Below are 20,916 nucleotides of genomic sequence, written 5' to 3'. Positions count from 1 at the left end.
CCCAAGCACCTCCAGGCCCCGCGCAGATCCGGGAGCTCATGTTACACGTCACGACGCCTCCATCCCACGCAAGACCTGCGTCTGGTTCTGTGTGGGTTTGTGTTCCCCCCACTCCCCTTTAATCATTTGCTTTTCTCCATGTTCCCCAAGTGCCCATACAGACATAAGCTGGTCGGCAGCGAAGGACTGGGCTCCATTATTGGCTCGGAGTGAATGGGAGCAGAGGCAAGCCCCAAGTCTGCGCCGACTCGGGCCATGACTAATATAATTAGGGAGCCAGCGGCATGTGCAGACAAGCACCTTGGCTTCTGGCAGCCCCCGCTCTGCTAACACACTTGGGCTCCTGACCAATGCGCAACCTTGAACAAGACTCTCAGAATCTCCCCGAGGGCAGGGATGCCACGGAGTGCAGGCTCGGGGCCAGGAAGGGCCGAGTTCTAAAGCAGCTTTGGACCCCCAACCCTGTGACTCCAGCAAGTCCTTTTGCCTCGTCTTCCTCAGTTTCCTCAAATGTAAATTAGGGATCCTCACAGTACTTTCCTCCCAGGATTACTGTGAGGCCCAAACAGAATAATACCTGGAAAGTACAGTGCCTAGCACACAGCAGGGGCTTAATACATGTGTTTCCTTTCTCATTCAGTTCCTTCCATTTCCAAACTAGGAACTGCGTCTCAAGGAGCTCCAGCTCACATAACTAAGAAGGGGAGTAGGATTTGAACCCAGCTCTTGTGACCCCTTGTAATGCAGAAAGCCCACTTCAAGCCCCATAGCATCTAGCCTAGGAAGAGCCCTCAGAGATAACCTCAGCCAACCTCTCATTTGACAGGGAGGCAGCCAAGGGAGACGAAGGCCTCAGCCAAGGGAAACGAAAGCCTCAGCCAAGTCTTCAGGGCCATTAAGTCTGAGGATCTCAGGTCCTTCCGGGTTCTGAACGATGATGAGCAGGAGAGGGAGGGCTCCTCCTGGAGCCCTGCAAGGGTTTGCAGAAAGCCTTCATGACCCTCTAGTCATGTGATCCTCACAAGGGCCTTTTGAGAGAGGCAATCCAGAAAGCCCCATTTTAAAGGTAAGTAGCCTGAGGCTCCCACAACTAAGCAAAGTCTGATTTTGGCACCTGCCAGAGGGAGGAATGTGAACGCTAACACTTAATATTCTGAATGGCATCCTCACCACCAGGACCTAACAGCCTGGGCTCGGCAGGAGCGGTAAGACCCAGCCATGTACTTTCCACGGAGACGACCTTTGCACAGGAAAAAAATCAAACTCTAAATTAAGAAACTTAACCCCAACTGCCTCACCAGGAAATGAATAAATGAAATTAAGAAGCTGATCACCAGCATCACAGAGCCACCCCAAAAAAGCCCACCACAAGGGGATCCTGGTTCACCTGGATGCTCCCAGAGTTAGAAACCCGCCGTCCCTTCTCCACAAGTGGTCAGCCAACCCAGGCCAGAAGACCGCTAGGAAGGAGGCAGGCCAGGCTACTCGGGGAGGGCTCTGGCAAGCCTCCAGCAGCTCGCCTGTGGTCCTGGTCCTGCCCCTGGGGCCTTCCCCTTGGCTATCCCACCCAGGCCTCCTCTTCTCTAGGCCCCTCCCAAAGGAGCTTCCCCTCTCTCTGGACCACTCTTGTTTCCTCCACCTCAGACTGAAGGCAGAAGCCAAGCGAAATCCTGGTTCTGTTCCACAGGGGGAGGAAATGAGAAAGCCCAACCGCACTGAAGAGCTAAAACCTGTTTTCAGAACTGGATGTTTTCACCACTCCCAGTTCACAAGCATGGCTACTGTTCCCTCCATTTATTCTGACCACTGTGCATTCGTACACGGTTGTTTGCATGGTCTTCCCCCACCCCCCACAGTGACGTGTCCTTGGAGCGTAGGAACTGCCTTTCACCTCACTTTCTAGCCCCAGCTATAGTAGCTAGTACTATACACCAATAGTACTTAATAAAGGCCGCCCACCCGCCGGCCCATGGATTTGTTCTAGAAAAATAATCCACTATAAAATTTGAATTCTGTGACCACATGGCTGACTACTTGAAGTCAAGAGGCACTAAGAACTTTTAGTGAACAAAGTTCATTTTACTACTATCAACAGAAAGAAAAGGTGATTTTTCAACTATACATTTTCCACTACAAATTAAGACCTAGTTCATTCACCTCATTTATGATTTGACAAAGAACTATAAAGCATCTTAATTCTGCTGTCTACCCAGAATGACCTCTGGGAATATATACACCCTTGGGAGCATATTTGCTTACTTTAAAATGCGCAAATATAGCCAAGTTACGGTTTAATTCAGTCCTTATTCCATCCACTCCTGGGCACCAACGACAGACACCGGACAAACATAAAGGCCCATAAAGATGCTGACGTTCTGCACGGTCGAGAGAAGGCCAGACCTACCCAGATGAGCCACAGAGTAAAGGCAAAGGTCGATCTTAATAGACTGAAAAAGGAAAGTCCGTAGTCAGGGGAGACTTCTCACTTCATACCACCGTCCTCATCTGTTCTGTCACGCAAAGGCCCATTCAATTTGTGATGAAGTTCAGAGAAAAAGGATACACGACCCTGCACAAAATCGTCTTCAAAGAGAGTTCAGGACCGAAAAGGCTTGGGGATGCCTTCAGAACAGGGCATGAAGGAAGGGGCCAGAGACAGAGGGGAAGGGCACTGGGGGAGACACAGCAGACCAGGATTCCCGGGTGCCTCCAAGTCCATTTGAGATCTGGGGCTACTTGTTCACGTGGGAGCACAGGCACGGAGGTGGAAACACACCCATCTTTCTCTCACACACACAGAACCAGAAATAATATGGCCCCAAAAGCTTCCAATATTTAACTAGGAAAGACCAGTCAGACCCCTGGCACCCCTTCTACCAGTACCCGTTCTAGCACTAGTTCTGCAGAAGGCGTCCCAGCTCCCACCTGGATACATAAAAAGGCATCCATATTCACCATCGTCCAGCTCTGGAAATAAAGCTAAGGCCAGCGGGAGGAACTGTGCCGGCCAGTTAGGAGAGGCGGGCTGGTCCAGGGCTGGGGAATCACTGGGAGAGGGAATGTCAAAATACCTGTTGGGACCGTGTCGTCTAATTAAATGCACAAACCTTCCAAAGGCATTCAACCAGCGTGGGCAGAGAGGGTTCAAGCAACAAAAACCAACCACTGTCCCCGAGGAGAAAAGGATGCTTGGGTTGCAAGGGGTTTCGGGCCATTTTGACAGTGGGCTGTCTGAGGAGAACTGCAGCGGGCAGCTTCCTGGCAAGGGTGAAGGCCAAGCTTGGCAGCAACTTTTCACTCAACAGAGCAATGCTTAGCCTGCGGATTTTTTCAGCCAACCAAATGAAAATCATTTGTGCTTCTCCACTGCATTTTCCTGATGATCTCAGAGCTGCCCTGGAGCCACCTAATAGCCTGGGCACACCTGTCTCTGCACCACGATATACTATGTACCAAGAGTAAGGAGTCCCACGGACCAGCTAACACACCGACAGTAAGGAGCCCCACGGACCAACTAATACACTGACAGTAAAGAGCCCGATGGACCGACTAACACACCGACAGTAAGGAGCCCTAGAGACCGACTAAAACACTGACAGTAAGAAGCCCCACAGACCAACTAATACACCGACAGTAAAGAGCCCCACGGACCGACTAATACACTGACAGTAAGGAGCCCCACAGACTGGCTAACACACCCACAGTAAAGAGCCCCACGGACGGACTAAAACACCGACAGTAAGGAGCCCCACGGACCAACTAACACACCAACAGTAAGGAGCCCCACGGACCAACTAACACACCAACAGTAAGGAGCCCCACGGACCAACTAACACACCAACAGTAAGGAGCCCCACGGACGGACTAAAACACCGACAGTAAGGAGTCCCACGGACCGACTAAAACACCGACAGTAAGGAGCCCTAGAGACCGACTAAAACACTGACAGTAAGAAGCCCCACAGACCAACTAATACACCGACAGTAAAGAGCCCCACGGACCGACTAATACACTGACAGTAAGGAGCCCCACAGACTGGCTAACACACCCACAGTAAAGAGCCCCACGGACGGACTAAAACACCGACAGTAAGGAGCCCCACGGACCAACTAACACACCAACAGTAAGGAGCCCCACGGACCAACTAACACACCAACAGTAAGGAGCCCCACGGACGGACTAAAACACCGACAGTAAGGAGCCCCACGGACCAACTAACACACCAACAGTAAGGAGCCCCACGGACCAACTAACACACCAACAGTAAAGAGCCCGACTAACACACTGACAGTAAGGAGCCCTAGAAATTAACTAACACACCAATAGTAAGGAGCCCCACAGACCGATTAAAACACTAACAGTAAGGAGCCCCACAGACCGACTAAAACACTGACGTTAAGGAGCCCCACGGACTGGCTAACACACCAACAGTAAGAAGCCCCACGGACTGACTAATACACTGACAGTAAGGAACCCCACGGACCGGCTGACACACCGACAGTAAGGAGCCCTAGAGATTGACTAACACACCAACAGTAAGGAGCCCCACGGACCAACTAACACACCAACAGTAAAGAGCCCAACTAACACACCGACAGTAAGGAGCCCTAGAAATTAACTAACACACCAATAGTAAGGAGTCCCACAGACCGACTAAAACACCAACAGTAAGGAGCCCCACAGACCGACTAAAACACTGACGTTAAGGAGCCCCACAGACCGACTAAAACACCGGCAGAAAGGAGCCCCACGGACCAACTAAAACACCGACAGTAAAGAGTCCCACAGACTGACTAATACACTGACAGTAAGGAGCCCCACGGACCGACTAATACCAACAGTAAAGAGCCCGACTAACACACCGACAGTAAGGAGACCTAGAAATTAACTAACACACCAATAGTAAGGAGTCCCACAGACCGACTAAAACACTGATGTTAAGGAGCCCCACAGACCGACTAAAACACCGGCAGAAAGGAGCCCCACGGACCAACTAAAACACCGACAATAAAGAGTCCCACAGACTGACTAATACACTGACGTTAAGGAGCCCCACAGACCGACTAAAACACCGGCAGAAAGGAGCCCCACGGACCAACTAAAACACCGACAGTAAAGAGTCCCACAGACTGACTAATACACTGACAGTAAGGAGCCCCACGGACCAACTGAAACACCGACAGAAAGGAGCCCCACGGACCGACTAATACACCGACAGTAAAGAGCCCCACGGACCGACTAATACACCAACAGTAAAGAGCCCAACTAACACCCTGACAGTAAGGAGCCCTAGAAATTAACTAACACACCAATAGTAAGGAGCCCCACAGACCGACTAAAACACCAACAGTAAGGAGCCCCACGGACCGACTAAAACACTGACAGAAAGGAGCCCCACGGACCAACTAATACACCGACAGTAAGGAGCTCCACGGACCGACTAATACACCGACAGTAAGGAGCCCCACGGACAGACTAACACACTGACAGTAAGGAACCCCACCAACCGGCTAATACACCGACAGGCTAATACACCAACAGTAAGGAGCCCCAGGGACCAACTAATACACCGACAATAAGAAGTCCCAGTTTTCAGAGTTACTGCAAAATGTGCTCCCCAATCTGACCTCTCACTCCCAATTTCTACCCTAGCTGGCTGGCACTACACAACTGGACAAGCATTCATTAATACTTGCTAACTGTCTGGTATCAAGAAAGCACTGTGTTCAAACCCAGGCCCCAAGGATGTGGGTTGTGTGAGCTATGTGACCATGACACACGTCTGAGGCTCGGTTTCCACCCAGGTAAAACTGGGGCAATAATAGTGCCCTACCCATCTCATCCAGGGTTATTGAGAGGGTGCTCTACAATCGTGGCTTATTTTCATTTCGACAGGCCCACTGCGCAAGCTGGGCACCAGAGGAGCCAAAAAGTTAAGAGCCAGTTCCTGACCTCAAAGCGGCCAAACCCAAGCGATAACATTAGTGATAAGACAGCTAACTGCCACATACACCGTAATTATAATCCAAAGGATGACCCATAAATGCATTAGAGACAGAATAAAGTCCGGCAGGGAGGGTGATTGGGGCGAGCCTTCCGTGAGCCTTGAAATGAATGACCCCAAAGGCATTTACAAAGCAGTTACTACATGCTAAGAATGTCGATGGTCCCCAGGGTGCAGAGCCACAGAATCTCCAGGAAGATTATCTAGTTCAGCCTCCACCGGAAGACCTCCAGGGACAAGGCAGCCAGCTCAACCCCTTCCTAGACAGCTCTGATGGGCAACCTCAGTACCAAGTCAGGCAGCTCCAACCCCCTCTGACACAGCCCAGGGGTCACCCTGGGTTCTCATTGTCTCACCCCCTAAATCAAATCTGTGGCAAAGGCCTATCCCTTTCACCTTTGTAACACCCGCCTTTCTCTCCTCAGACCCAGCCCTGTCCCAGTATGGGCCCTTATCCCTGGACTGCTGCTGAGGAAGGGGGGTTTCTGCCTGCCTCAAACCTCTTCCCACTCAAGCATCCTCCCCTCAGCCACCAAAGTGACTTTGCTAAAAAGAACCAATCATGGCACCCATACTCCATAACTCCAGCAAAGTCCTCTGGAGGTCAACACCCTTCCTAAGCTGTTCCCCCAGCCCAGGGCTCACCTGGCCAGGAACAGCCTCCCTCCTCATCCCTGGCTTCCTTCGAGTCTCCACTGAATCCCCACCTACTCCAGGAAGCCCTTCCTAAGGCCAGTGCCTTCCCCAGGGCTGATTACTCCAACCCATCCTGCCTCTGGCTGCTGCTCCGGAACGGTTTGCAAGCTGTCTCTCCCATTAGATTATGAGCTCATCCCCGGCAAGAATTGTCTTTTGCCTTTCTCTGGATCCCTGGGGCTGAGCACAGAGCCTGGCACCCTTGCCCGAAGAATAAAGGCTCATTGACTACACTTGGCCCAGATGGCCCCTGCGGCCCTTGCCCACCTCTCTGGACACACAGGAGACTTCTCAGAACCCTTCCACCCCTGGGTCATAGGGACTCTCTGCACTTTGTCCCCTCCCCCCTCCCCATTTCCCTTCCTGGCAAGCCAAGGTCTCTTGCAGCTCTGGACTCCTCACCACCCTGGGACTCAGTTTTCCCTCCAGCCCCGGCTATGAGCTCAGCCTCCTCAACCTCCCCCATGCATCACTAGAATTGGGGTCTCCTGCAGCTCCTGACACCCATGGTTTGCCCTCTGCATTTAGAAATCCGATCCCCGGAACTCCTGACCCCAACCCTCCACCACCACCAAGGAGTCAGTGTCCCCCGCAGCTCCTGACCCCCAAACCCATCATCCCACCAAAGGAGTCAGTGTTCCCTGCAACTCCTGACCCCCAAACCCATCATCCCACCCAAGGAGTCAGTGTCCCCCGCAAATCCTGACCCCCAAACCCAAAGTCCCACCCAAGGAGTCAGTGTCCCTCGCAGCTCCTGACCCCCAAACCCGAAATCCCACCCAAGGAGTCAGTGTCCCCCGCAGCTCCTGACCCCCAAACCCGAAATCCCACCCAAGGAGTCAGTGTCCCCCGCAGCTCCTGACCCCCAAACCCGAAATCCCACCCAAGGAGTCAGTGTCCCCCGCAAATCCTGACCCCCAAACCCGAAATCCCACCCAAGGAGTCAGTGTCCCCCGCAGCTCCTGACCCCCAAACCCGAAATCCCACCCAAGGAGTCAGTGTCCCCCGCAGCTGCCAGCCCCAGGCCCACTCTTGGACTCAGTTTCCCCCCTTCATCTGTGAAGTCGGGGTCCCCACAGCTCCCGACCTCCAAACCCACCCCCCACCCAAGAAGTCTTGGCCCTCGCCGCTCCCAGGCCCAGGCCCGCTCTAGACTCAGTTTCCCGACAGCGTCGGTGGGAGGATTTACCTGACGCGCCCGACCCACTCCTGGACTCAGTTTCCCCCGAGCGCGGCCCGCTCACCTGACCGTCCAGCTCCTTCTCCAGCTGCCGGTAGTCATTGTTCCAGACCAGGGCGTGCAAGGGGAACTGGCTGCTGGGGCCGTCACTACCACAGGACATGCTGAGGCCCCCGCCCGCCCCGGGGGGCCCCGAGCGGCGCAAGACGGCGGGCCCGGCCCGACCCTCGCTTCCCGGCCCCGGGTCCCGGCCCTCCGGCCCTCCGGCCCTCCGGCTCTCCCGCTCGCTCGCAGCCGTCAGTCCCCCGGCCTCGGCCGCTAGCCGCCCCGCTCGCCTCCGCCCAGACGCCGGCGCGCTCCGCCCGCGACTTCTCCGCCCGAACTGTCCCAAACAGGGAAAGGCTGCGCCAAACCATCCAGGACCGGCTGGGGGGGGGGACCCCGACGCGCGGCTGCGCCGTCTGAGCGCTCTGGAGCTCTCCGGCGCCCGACCGTAAGCTTAGAGATCTACCCAACCACGCCTAGAGCGGCCGGTCTCCACCTGAAGACGCTGAAGCTGGAAGCCCAAACTCGGCTGCTCTCTAGCCTTCAGACCTCCCCCTGCCCCGAGCGGCGCTGTTAGTCTCGACCACAACTCGGGCTTTTCCATTGGTTCGGTATCGGAGGGGGTGGGGAGAAGGAAACGGGTAAAACCATTCAAGCAACCTTTGGCCCCGCCCCAGAGCTTGACGCCCCGGCGGCCATATTGGGCAAGGGCGGATTCTTCTATGATTGGTCAAGAGCTTCTATGCCTGCGAACAGGAGGAAATTTTTAAATTAAAAGGGGAAGTCACTTCTACACCTAAATTAAGGTTAACTCCGCTGACTGGAAGTCAATCGACCAGCGTTTAATTAATCCATCAGTAAACATTTGTTAAATTCTTGCAGAAACAAAATGCAAGACGTTCCTTCCCACGGACAGCTTACAATCTAATGAGAAATCACATGCAAACAATTATATATCGAGCAGGCTATATACAGAAATCCTTAAAAAGCACTGGAATGCAGAGATTGGGGAAGGCTTCCTGTAAAGGGGGAAATCTTAGTTGGAGTTAAAAGAAGCCAAGGAAGGCAGGAGGTTGGAAACGAGGGGGAGGGCACTCAAGGCACAGGGGGACAGACAGACAGAGAAAATGCCAGGAGCCGGAAGGTAGGAAGTATCTGGGAATAGCCAAGGGGTCAGCATCCTGGATCCCAGAGTCCGTGTGTAGGGGCTCGGAGACTTTAAAGGCGGTGATGGGGTCCTGAGTAAATAGCTGGGGTGGGCAGAAAAAGACTGAAGTATATGAGGCTGTGAGTACCCGAAGCAAACAGGGAAGGGTACTGAAGGAGATCTCTTTAACCTTTTAGTCCTTCCCTCTGTGGAATTCCATCCAGTCAGAAATCCAAGTGATATCAAACCTCTGAGATTACATTTCCCCTATAAACCTGTCCATGGCTCACGTCATATTGACTGAAACCCTTTTGCTCTGCTTAGTAGTGTCTTTCTCCTTCCCTCATACCTAGTGGTGTCTCGCCTCTAGCCCCACCATGCGTCATGTGTCTTTCTCTTTCATATAACAACACTTTTTCAATGTTAAAGCCTTCTCAGAATTTAGCCTGCCACCTAAGGGCATACTCTAACCTCATGGGATGTTCCCTTTCTCCTGGTAAATTGTGATTTCCACTAGGGAACTTATCTTTTCCATCATTAATTGATAAAACCCCTTTCTTTGCTAACTAGATGCTCTCCCAACTCTATTTCACATTACCATTCCTGGTGTCTATTGTATCTCTTCATTTTGTCTGTAACCTCTTCTAAATAAAACTATTTTTTGCCAAAGAGAATGGCTATTGTGACCAAAGCACATTTGGTGCCTACGGTCTCATTATTTGATGCTAAACTCCCAACATCATTTGAAACAAAATTGCTCTCCAAAATTACATAAGTAGGAAGGAGCAGGTTATGAAGGGCTTTGAATGCCAAACGGCATTTTTTATTTGATTCTAGAGATCATAGAGAACACCTGGGGTTTATGGAAGAGGTGAGGGACAGGGGGAACATGATTGGACTTGTGTTGTAGGAAAATCACTTTGGTGATTGAATACTGGAGACATTGAAGTGGAGAGAGACTTGAGGCACATCCATTAGCTAAAGAGCTCAACCTCCTCCCATTACAAAGAAACCAACAATCATCAAGGGCCAGAGGTCATGGAAATAGACTTGTTATTGGTTTGAGAGTTCAAGGGAAATTGGCCTGCAGTTCTTGTTACGTTTTAGTGGGGAGGGGAGAAAGGTGGAAACTGACTTTGTTATTGTTTAATCAGAGGGAGATCCAAATGTTATTTAGACTTGTTTATTCTTAAGGGATTGGAAATTGACTTGATGTTTAGTCTAGGAGGCATAGAAATTGATTTGATGTTTAGTCTAAGAGGGATGGAAATTGACTTTTTGTTGTTGTTTAGTCCTGAGGGGATGGAAATTGACTTTTTTGTGTTATTTAGTCCTAAGGGGGTTTTCCTGATTCTAGGACTTTTTGTTCTTGTTTAGTCCTGAGGGATAGAAATTGACTTGCTGTTTAGTCTGAGAAGGACGAAAATTGATTTTGTTGTTGTTGTTTAATCCTGAGGGGATGGAAATTGACTTGTTTAGTCCTGGGGAGGATGGAAATTGACTTTTGTTCTCAAATTGAGAGGTGGACATTGAGTTCTTTTTGTTGTTTAGTCCTGAGGGGTTGGAAATCGACTAGCTATTTTGTCCTGGAGGTATAGAATTTGACTATTTGGGGGCAGTCTTGAGGGGATTAACTTCTTGTTGTTTAGTTATGTGGAGATGAAAACTAACTTTTAATTTTTGTTGTTTAATGTTGGGTAATGGAAATTGACTTTTTATTGTTGCTTTTTTTTAGTTGTGTCTGACTCTTGTGACCACTTTTGGGGGTTTTTTTTAATAGAAATATTGGAGTGGTTTATCACTTCGTTCTCTAGCACCTTTTACAGATGAGAAAACTGAGACAAACAGGATAAAGGAACTTCCTCAGGTTGCACAGCTACTAAGTGTCAGGCTCTATTTGAACTCTGAAGATGACTACAAACCAGGCATTCTATGCACCATGCCACCTACCTGCCCCAGGAATTGACTAACCCAAAATTATCACATGTAGAATGTGGAAAATTTTGACTCAGATTCAAACTCCAAAAATGCTAAGCTTTCATGAATATCTCCCCACTTTCCAATACAGTCGCTTGTTTTTCACTGGGCCTTCTTTGAAGGAAAATTGATCTGAATTAAATTGCAGCTGTTCATCAGACAAGCCTGTCTGTCGATGCTGTTTCTCAGCTGCCCACAATTAACTATGCTATGCTTTTTGCTGCTGTTCTCAGATATATTTATAAAGCATTCCTTCTGTTCTCCCTGCTTTAGTTCTAGACACAACAGCTGGTTAGGAATACTGCTGTAATCCATTCTCCACACAACAGATTCAGAAGCCATTATATTTCCTGGAGCAGAGCCTCAATGCTTGGAAACTAATAAAAATAATCAGCATTTATACAGACCCCCTTAAAACTTGCAAAGCATCCTATACACAAGATCTCATTTGAGTGTGGCAACAACCAGATGAAGTGAGCTGTTCAAATATGATCCCTATTTCAGAGATGAAGAAAACCGAGTCATTTGCTAGTCACAGGCAGCCCACTCAAAAGGTGTGTGGACAGTGATTTTTACTCAAATTAAAATCAGAGACTCTCAAGATAAAAAAGCAAAAAAAGGGATTTATTATAATCTTGTGAAAAAGGGCAACTCCCAACAGACAAGGTATCAGTAGAGGAGTGCAAAGTGCAAACTGTAAAACACAAGATTACATAGACCCTAAAAGCAGGCCCCACCCTCATCTCCCCAACCCCTGAGCTTTTTTCCCATTGTCTGGGGAAGTCCAGACTTATACGCTAAATCAGGGATCCTCAAACTTTTAAAATAGGGGGCCAGTTCACTATCCCTCAGACTGTTGGAGGGCTGGACTATAGTAAAAACAAAAACTTTGTTTTGTGGGCCTTTAAATAAAGAAACTTCATAGCCCTGAGTGAGGGGGATAATTGTCCTCAGCTGCCGCATCTGGCAGCGGGCCGTAGTTTGAGAACCTCTGCTCTAAATGCTGAAATCTGTCCTAGAAACAAAATACTAGTAAATAACAAACTTTTTACCCATCAAATACTTAAATGTTAATTAAGAGATGGGGGGAACAGGAGGAGAAATGTTTTTAACAAAAATTTTTAACTAAAAATCAAATCAAATACAGATTTAAATTTCTAGTAGCAATAGTTCAATATTAATACATATTTCTAAAACTTATACAAGAATAAACAAGTTCACAATTTTAGCATACTCTACTTAATAGTAATTATCTCATACAATTTCAGGATGAGAATTCCAATTTAAACACACACAGCTCCAAAATTTAAGGTGACAGAAAACTGCCCTTTCAAGTCCCTCTACAGGTCTCTAAGAGACTGATGGACTTTAGGACCCTAAGGAAGAGGGTTGGAAAAATTTGGACCCAGGTGTCTGGCTGCAGGTCTGTGGCCTAGAGACTATCCCATCCTCCATTCCAGAAATGCCAGGGGGCCATGTCAAAGATGTTGGGACACCAGCACAAGCCCCAGAAGAATCCAGGCCAGTGAGGTTCACCAGCCTAGCCAGGACAGATTCTACAAGCTTCTCCAAGGGAGAGAAGCTTAGAAAATCCCAGAGAGAGTGTTTTTTTTTTCTTTTGCAGTTTTTTTTCTGTAGGCCTCATGTTCAGGCCCTCAGAAGGCTTTTAGTCACAAAAATTATGCCTACTTAAAAATACAGTAGACTAATTCGAGTTAGCTGACTAGGAATGCTAAGCAAATTAAAACTTAGTCTCAAAAACCCCAGAATCTGCTAAACTGTATTTTAGCAGTTTTGTAACTTTAATTATTTCTACGGACCCAAATTGGCCAGTTCTAGATCCACAGAAATATGTCAGGTTTTTTTTTTTTTCTTTTTTTGATGTGGCAGTTAAAAACTTTCCCTATCTCAGAACTAGTCCTTCCTCTTTCTAGCGAAAAGCTATTTGCATAAGTCCAATTATGTACAAAACAAGTTTTTTAAAGTCCCAAATAGCCAGATGGCTGACTGAGAGAAACACAGAAGACAAAATAGAGGTTCACCCATATACACAAACTGCTTTTCTAAATCAATCCAGCCCCCATTCTCAGCCCCACGTTGGAGTGGAAGCAAGAAGAGTTCTGGAGCAAAGCCACAGGAGCCTGTAGGCTGCCCAGGTATTAAAGACTCCTTTGAATTTACACCCAGCCCTCCAGGGATCCACAGTTCCGCTGGGTGGGGCACCTGCTCAAACAAAACAACAGTATTTAATCCCTATACATTTTGGAACTTCATCTCAATTCTTCCTAAAGAGCTATCTTCAAGAAACACTGGACAGGTTTTTAGAACTAGCTACCTTAGATTGTGATAGAGGACTCACCCAAGCTTACCAAAGGAAAATGGGATAAACTCCAACCACTTAGAATTTCCCAATAGCAAAGGGGAATAGGAGCCTTTTAGGGACTCTAACCAACTAAACTTTCCCAATCCCAATCGCAATCCCAGTTATGCAAGTGGTTTATCAGTTCTTGGCAAAGGGAAAGGCCTCTTAACTTACTGAGTATCTCCCCCTTCACCAGTTGCTTGCCCTACCTGGGTTGTTCCTTTCCCATGGTTCACAATATTTTATTCTCTTTACAAACTTTTCTCAGATGACTTATCTCCTGAACCGAATTTATATTCTATCTTTGCTAGCCCACTTCTGTTTTTGCTTTCTCCTAGTGTCTCTCTTCAGGAATTTATGTGATTGAGGTGGGAGTTCCAAAAGTTTTTTCCAAAATAAGAGTCCAAAGACCACCAGAGAATTCTGGAGGGTGCCTGCCCAAGGAGTCATTATGGGAGAGACCTCTCATGAACAGGAAATATCCCAGAGGAGCTCCCAAAACTATGTGGGACAGTGACCCTTACTCAAATTAAAATCAGAGATTCTAAAGGTAAAAAAAAAAAAAAAAAAAAAAAAAAAAAAAAAAAAAGATTACAATCTCATGAGAAAGGGCAACTCCTATCAGACAACATGTCAGTAGAGGAGTTCAAAGTGCAAATTGCAAAATACAAGATTATATAGATCCTAAAAGTAGAAGTGTACCTCTCCCACACCTTTTCTCTCTGGGGGAGAATCTGGGGAAGTTCAGGCTTACACTCTATCCCAGAAACAAAAGAATATTAGTAAATAACAAACTTTTTACCCATCAAGTACTTAAATGAGGGGAACAGAAGGGGAAATGTTTATGGAAAACAATCAAATCCTACAGTTTTTAGCTATAGCTCAACTTGTTAATGCAAAGTCTCAAGTCACAAGTAGAGCCTGGGTCAAAACCACATTCCCATGAGAGATCTTCATTCAGTTTATCCCATTCAAAGGCAAGATTTGAATTCCAAATCCAGCACCTTAACTTACTCCCGCTTGCTTCCTGGCTACCAGAATAGGATGCAATATAAATTACATTGACATGGAGCCTGGAAAAGGGAGTTGTATGCCAGGGCAAAGTCTGAAGGCTTTGAGTGTTATCTCAAAGATGTAAAGCTTGACTTATTCCAATATATATACATAGAGGCCACAGAGAAGAAAATGTCCTAGAATTAAATACATATGCAATTGTAAAGATTAAATTATATCCAGGTCTTCTTTCGATATGTCATGGTGGTAGAGATAGAATCTACACTAGGAGTGTCTGGGCTGCATCTAGAGGAGGTGGATTCTCTTTCTCTGGAGGTCTTCAAGCTGAGGCTCCATTACTACTTACTGTGGGTGCTCAAGAGTCAATCAATCAGTCAATCAATAAGCATTTATTAAGCATTTTGCTATGTGTCAGGCACTATGCCAAGAGCTGGAGATATAAAACAAAAAATGAAACAGTTCCTTACTTCAAAGAATTTTTCATCTATCGATCAATTAATCAATAGTCATTTATTAAGTGCTTACTATGTTATTTGTCCAAAAAGGACCATGACCTCAGGGAGGTGATGCCATGATATACAAGAGAATTGGACAGAAGGGAAGGAGGACACCGAACTCACTTTCTCCTCCAGAGCCATCTGGGTCCAGTGGCCAGTTATAGATCAGGACGACTGAAGATGCTCTGGAGGCAATGGCCTTTTTAAGGTAAAGTCTTCAATAGGTCGATTTGCCTGAGACTGCACCATTCAGTGCATCCATTCAATTGCTAGGTAGCAATTGAAATAAATTTCATCTTTCATCTAGTCAAAAAAAATCTAAATAAATCAGTCTGGGAGGGGAAACCCCTCAGGGTGTCTGGCCAAAGCAGAAAAGATTGCTATTGACATTTGATTTGAGTCAATCTGGACTTCACCAGACCTTCACCAAATGAGAATTAGCCTGGGACTATTGGTGGCCAAACGGTGAGAATCCAGAGTGGTTTTGGTTTAAGACAAGGTCCTTAACAAAGAAATCTTGGCAGTAAACCCTGCCAGGCCTTGTGGATACAAAAACAGGCAAAAGGAGTTCCTTCCCTCAGAGTTCACAGCCTAATGGAGGAGGGGCACCTAGGTGGTAGAGTGGATAAAGCACTGGCCCTAAAATCAGGAGGGCCTGTGTTCAACTCCAATTTCAGTCACTTGGGATCTTGGTTAAGTCACTTAATTCCTATTGCCAAAAAAAGACGATAAATGTAATATATTTTGACATATTTAACATGTATTGGATTACCTGCCATCTGGGGGAGGGAGTGGGGGGAAGGAGAGGAAAATTGAGAACACAAAGTCTTGCAAGGATCAATGTTGAAAAATTCCCCGTGCATATGTTTTGTAAATAAAAAGCTTTAATTAAAACATTTAAAAATAAAATTTTTAAAAGGTACACATGGAATGATTATGACTTTATTAATCAATTTGATTTGTTCAAGCTCCCTCACTATCCAGAAGAAGCCAGACTGACTAGCCCAACAAGAGGCAAAACTGAGCTCTCCTTAAGAAGGGTTTGTTGGAAGTTCCTTGCAGTATTGGCAAATTGAACCCAGAACTTCTCCTGTTATGCCAGAGGCGATGAGGTCCCTAAGTGGAGTTGGCAGAGAAAGCCTGAAATAGTAATAAGATTACTCCCAGAAGCAAGCAGGGAAAGGCATTGATGAGGATTAGCTCAATCCTATAGGCCCATCCCCTACAGAAGTCTTGGGTTAACTCCACCTCACTGTATCCAATCAGAAAGCCAAATTACATCAAACCTCCAAGTTTAAATTTCCCCTATAAATATGTAATGTCCTTTGTTAAGGTTTTTTTGGGGTCTCTGAGAGCAGCCTTCGTTTCAGTTCAGTAATCACCACAAGTACAGCCAGGGGTTAAAGTCCAAATCCTTTAGTGTCTCCTTCAAAGTCTTTTCTCCTTCACTTCGGGCTCTGCTAGTTCTCTTAGAGGCCTCTCTCCTTGGTTCTGAGAGCTTGAGTTCCAGCCTCCTTCTCTGCCCTCTGAATCTCTCCGAATCCAAAGGTTTGTGCTTCAGCCTGCAGCCACCACAAAGGTAGATGATGGAATAAATCTGTCTCAGCCTCCAAGAGCTTCTATTGCACTTGTCTCTTTTTTGGCCCTGAGAGCTTTTTGCTTGTATGCTGTACACTGAGTAGACACCAATCATTATATTACAAGGAAATCATTATTTGTTGTAGGATTAAATCAATGCTAAACTAGATCTAATCACTGTCTCCTCAATTCCACTCAGTACCTTGTTTCAAGTGCTGGCCCATCACATCTCCTTGTAGGATCAGATCAATCATACTGAAGCATGCTAAATTAGATAACCATTGTCTCTATCAATTCCACTGACTTAATACTTTGTAAGAATCCTTTGTTTCAAATTCAGAGTTCTGGCCCATAACCTGTCCATGGTTTATACCATCTTTGCTAAATCCCCTTTGAGTTAGCCTCACACAGCACTCTGTTTCAGAGAATCTTTCTTCCCCTCTTCTCCCCCATGTTTCATGGTGTTTAATTATATTCTCTCCCAAATCTATTTCATATTTACCATTCCTGGGGTCTATTTTGCCTCTTCATTTTGTCTTTCGATAGATAAATAAATCTATCTTTTGCCAAAGAGAAAAGCCCTTGTGAATTCTTCACATGACCTAACCCCAATGTTAGGTGCCGATTGCTCTCTTCAATTCCATCATTTGGTACTGAGCCTCAAACACATCAGAGGGAACCCTGGGTCAGTTATGGGATGCACTGTTGGCTCCCTGAGGTCCCATCCGGCTCTGAAATGTTGTACGTTGACTGCATTGAAATGCTCTGTCTACTTTCTGCCAACCGTGAGTACTATTTCAAAGGTCCAGAGCTTTGGGGATAAAGAAGCTGCTTTTGGCTGGCCAAGTATGACTCAATCAATGCTGGAAGACTCTGCAGATGATGAAGCATTCCCTTCTTGGCCATAAAGCAGGAAGAACTGATGAATAATAATGGCAATTATGTGCCAAGCATTGTGCTTTACAATTGTTTCCTCATTTGACCTTCACAACAACCGTGGCAGATAGGTACTATTACCCCACACATTTTACAGATGAAGAAACTGAGGCAGGCAGATTTTCCTAGAGCTGTATAGCTAACAAGTGTCTGAGGCTAGATTTGAATAGATTTGAATTACTCCAAGCCCAGGGCTCTAACTACTGTAGCCCCTTGCTACCACAGCTATACTGGAGGATTTTAAAAAGAGGGAATGACTCTCTTTTGCTCATTTTATGTGTGGCCAGTAATCCTCCTGAAGAGGCTACCCTTTGTCCTGGCTCAACAGAAAGCTCAAACTCTGAATAAATGACAATTAAAGGATTTGTTTCACGTAAGCCGGAGTCACCCTGGACTTGGGGCTACAATTTTATTCCTTCCCAGGTACAGGGGGCTGAACAGTGATTCTGGGATGAAGGTATCTCGTCTCCCAAACAGTGGGTTTCAAAGGTTTGGAGCTCCTGGGTCCCCAGTGACTGACAGCAGAAGGAGGATTTGCATCAGAAAGGAAGGATATCACTGACACAAGAAGGAGCTCATCCATTGGACGGATTTACCAGAAGCCATGAACCTGAAGAAATTTGTTTCGACAGGACAGTGCACTACTAAAATGAAACACAACATGGCCTTTTCAATGGTCCCATAAAGTGCTGCATGTTTTGACATTTCAGTCTTAGCTTCCTGGGAGTGTCTAACAGTAGTTATTAGTGCTGCTTGTTTCAGCTTCTGTCAAAGTAGACTGGTGAGAGGATTTCAAGGGGAACATTTCTTTTGTGGGAAGAAGATAAATACTGTCCCATATCTGATTTACCCTGTGCATTGGGTACCCTTCTAAAATCTACCCTTTGGGGAGACTCTATACTTCCGTCAAAGCCTATGTTATAATTAAATTTTCCCTAGGGAACTGGTGTGAGGGCGAGGGGATGTAATGAACATTAAGATTTAGAAATAAGAAATGTCTGATTTTTCTGTTCTAGGGCTTGTTTCTCCCCCAAATTGAACCCAATTTAGACTGTGCATGTGGGTGGGTGTAGAGTAGATGGACTTTTTTTTTTTTTTAATAACTTTTTATTGATAGAACGCATGCCAGGGTAATTTTTTACAGCATTATCCCTTGCGTTCACTTCTGTTCCAATTTTTCCCTCCCTCCCTCCACCTCTTCCCCCAGATGGCAAGCAGTCCTTTACATGTTGAATAGGTTACAGTATATCCTAGATACAATCTATGTGTGCAGAACCGAACAGTTCTCTTGTTGCACAGGGAGAATTGAATTCAGAAGGTAGAAATAACCCGGGAAGAAAAACAAAAATGCAAGCAGTTTATATTCATTTCCCAGTGTTCTTTCTCTGGGTGTAGCTGCTTCTGTCCAGTAGATGGACTTCTTAGTGAAGGCTGCTGGGCACTGTTAAAGAATGCAATCCCTAGCTTTTCTAGTCATTATCTTCATTCCCTGAGCCTAACTTAATGATCATTCTGTGAAAAAAAAGGAAGGAAAGAAGGAAGGGAAGAACAGAGAGAGGGAGGGAGGGAGGAAGGAAGAAACAAAGGGGAAAAGGAAGGAAGGAGGGAGGAAGGAAGAAGGGAGGGACAGAGGGAGGGAGAGAGGGAGGAAAAGAAGGAAAGAAGGAAGAAAGGAAGGAAGAAAGTAGGGAGGAAAAGAAGGAAGCAAGGAAGGAAGGAACGAAGGAAAGAACGAAGGAAGGAAGGAAGGAAGGAAGGAGGGAGGGAGGGAGGGAAAAAAGGAAGCAAGGAAGGAAGGAAGGAAGGAAAGAACAGAAATAGGAAGGGATTTCCTAAGCACCTACTATGATTCAGACACTATGCTTAGTGTTTTACAATTATATTATTTGTTCCTCCCAACAACCCTATAGTTTTTGTTTTTCGGTTGTGTCCAACCTTCCATGACCCCATTTGGGAATTTCTTGGCAGAGATAAGAGAGAGGTTTGCCATTTACTTCTCCAGCTCATTTTATAGATAAGACACTAAGGCAAACAAGGTTAAATGATTTGCCCAGGAGGTCCAGTGTCAGACTTGAACTTCTGAAGATGTCATTCCGATTTCAAACCTAGAGCTGTTTTTACTAGGGTGCTGCCCCTATACTGGCAAGCACTATCATTATCTCGATTTTACAGCTGAGAAAACTCTATAAGGTAGGCACTATTATTGTTCAGATTTTATAGTTGAGAAAACTGAGACAGGAAAGAGATTAAGTGATTTGCCCAAATCCTCCTGATACCAGTTGTAAGGTAGAAAGGACCATTCTAATGTGGGGCAGCTAGGTGGTACTACATAAGAGTACTGGGTTGGAGTCAGGAAGATCTGAGTTCAAATGTGATCTCAGGTACTTAGTAGCTTTGTGACCTTGAGCAAGTCAGTTCATCCCTGCCTCAGTTTCCCCAACTGTAAAATGGAGATAAATCCCAAACCTAACATTTGGAATCAAGGATTGCTCTCCTAAATCACATCCCTATTATCATCCCCATTTTACAAATGAGGGAACTGAGGCAGACAGAGGGTAAGTGACTGGCTCTTTCAGGTTTGTTGTGAGGATTAAACAAGATAGCATGATTTGTAAAAAAGCACTTAACAATCCCTAGCACATAGTAAGTACCAAATAAATGCTTATTCCTTTCAGATCTTTTCTCTCATCTTCTCTCTGACCCTCAGCATCCAGTAAAAATGAAAGGATTAGAAGAGAAGGCCTTTATGGTCCCTTTCATAGTATCTTAATTCTCTCAAGGAATGGAGGAATTGATGGGAGAGAATCAGAGCTTTAGGGATCTTTCCCCAGCTCTGTCGCTGATCTGTATGATCTTGAGTACATGGCTTCCCATTTCCTGTTCTCCATTTTCTCTTCTGTAAAATGGGTGGGATTAGATAAACTTTGAGATCCCTGACATCACTAAATCCTTGGTTTTAACTTGAGATGACTCTCTGTAGGCTCCAGCTTCCTCCTATGTAAAATGGAAACAAATCAAATAATTTTGGTGCACAGGGCAAATATTGTTAAAATGCACACTCAGATCAATTCTGTGATTCATGATAAGAAATATAATGAAAGAAGCAATTAAAACACATTGAGCTGAACGAGAGGAAAAAAAGTCCTTACTATGTTCCTAGATGACATAGAGCCAGTCACTTATCCTCTGTCTGCCTCAGTTCCCTCATCTGTAAAATGGGGATGATAATAGGGATGTGATTTAAGAGAGCAATCCTTGATTGCAAATGTTGGATTTGGGATTTAGCACCAAATGATGAGACTGTAGGCACCAAATGCTGGAGTTTGGTCACGTGAAGCATTCACAATGGCCATTCTCTTTGGCAAAAAGTAGGTTTAGTTAGGAGAGGTTACAGACAAGATGAAGAGGTAAAATAGACACCAGGAAGGATAAATATGAGATGGAGTTGGGAGAGCAAATGGTTTAGCAATTTTAACAATT

The 20,916-nt window shown here is 46.2% G+C and overlaps 1 protein-coding gene across 1 annotated transcript in view; it reads right to left on the bottom strand.

Annotated features, from left to right (window-relative positions):
- Nucleotides 1-8,214, bottom strand: part of ANKRD13A (ankyrin repeat domain 13A) — a 38,121-nt gene extending 29,907 nt beyond the window's left edge. Inside the window, exon 1 of the mRNA XM_051973018.1 lies at nucleotides 7,945-8,214. Coding sequence (XP_051828978.1) covers nucleotides 7,945-8,043 — 99 coding nt within the window. The 5' untranslated portion in view covers nucleotides 8,044-8,214. The remainder of the gene's footprint in view (nucleotides 1-7,944) is intronic.
- Between the last annotated feature and the right edge of the window lie 12,702 nt (nucleotides 8,215-20,916).

The sequence above is a fragment of the Antechinus flavipes genome, chromosome 1 (genome assembly GCF_016432865.1).
Source record: "Antechinus flavipes isolate AdamAnt ecotype Samford, QLD, Australia chromosome 1, AdamAnt_v2, whole genome shotgun sequence".
NCBI classification, from domain to species: domain Eukaryota; kingdom Metazoa; phylum Chordata; class Mammalia; order Dasyuromorphia; family Dasyuridae; genus Antechinus; species Antechinus flavipes.
This window is presented reverse-complemented; position numbering and strand designations above follow the sequence as displayed.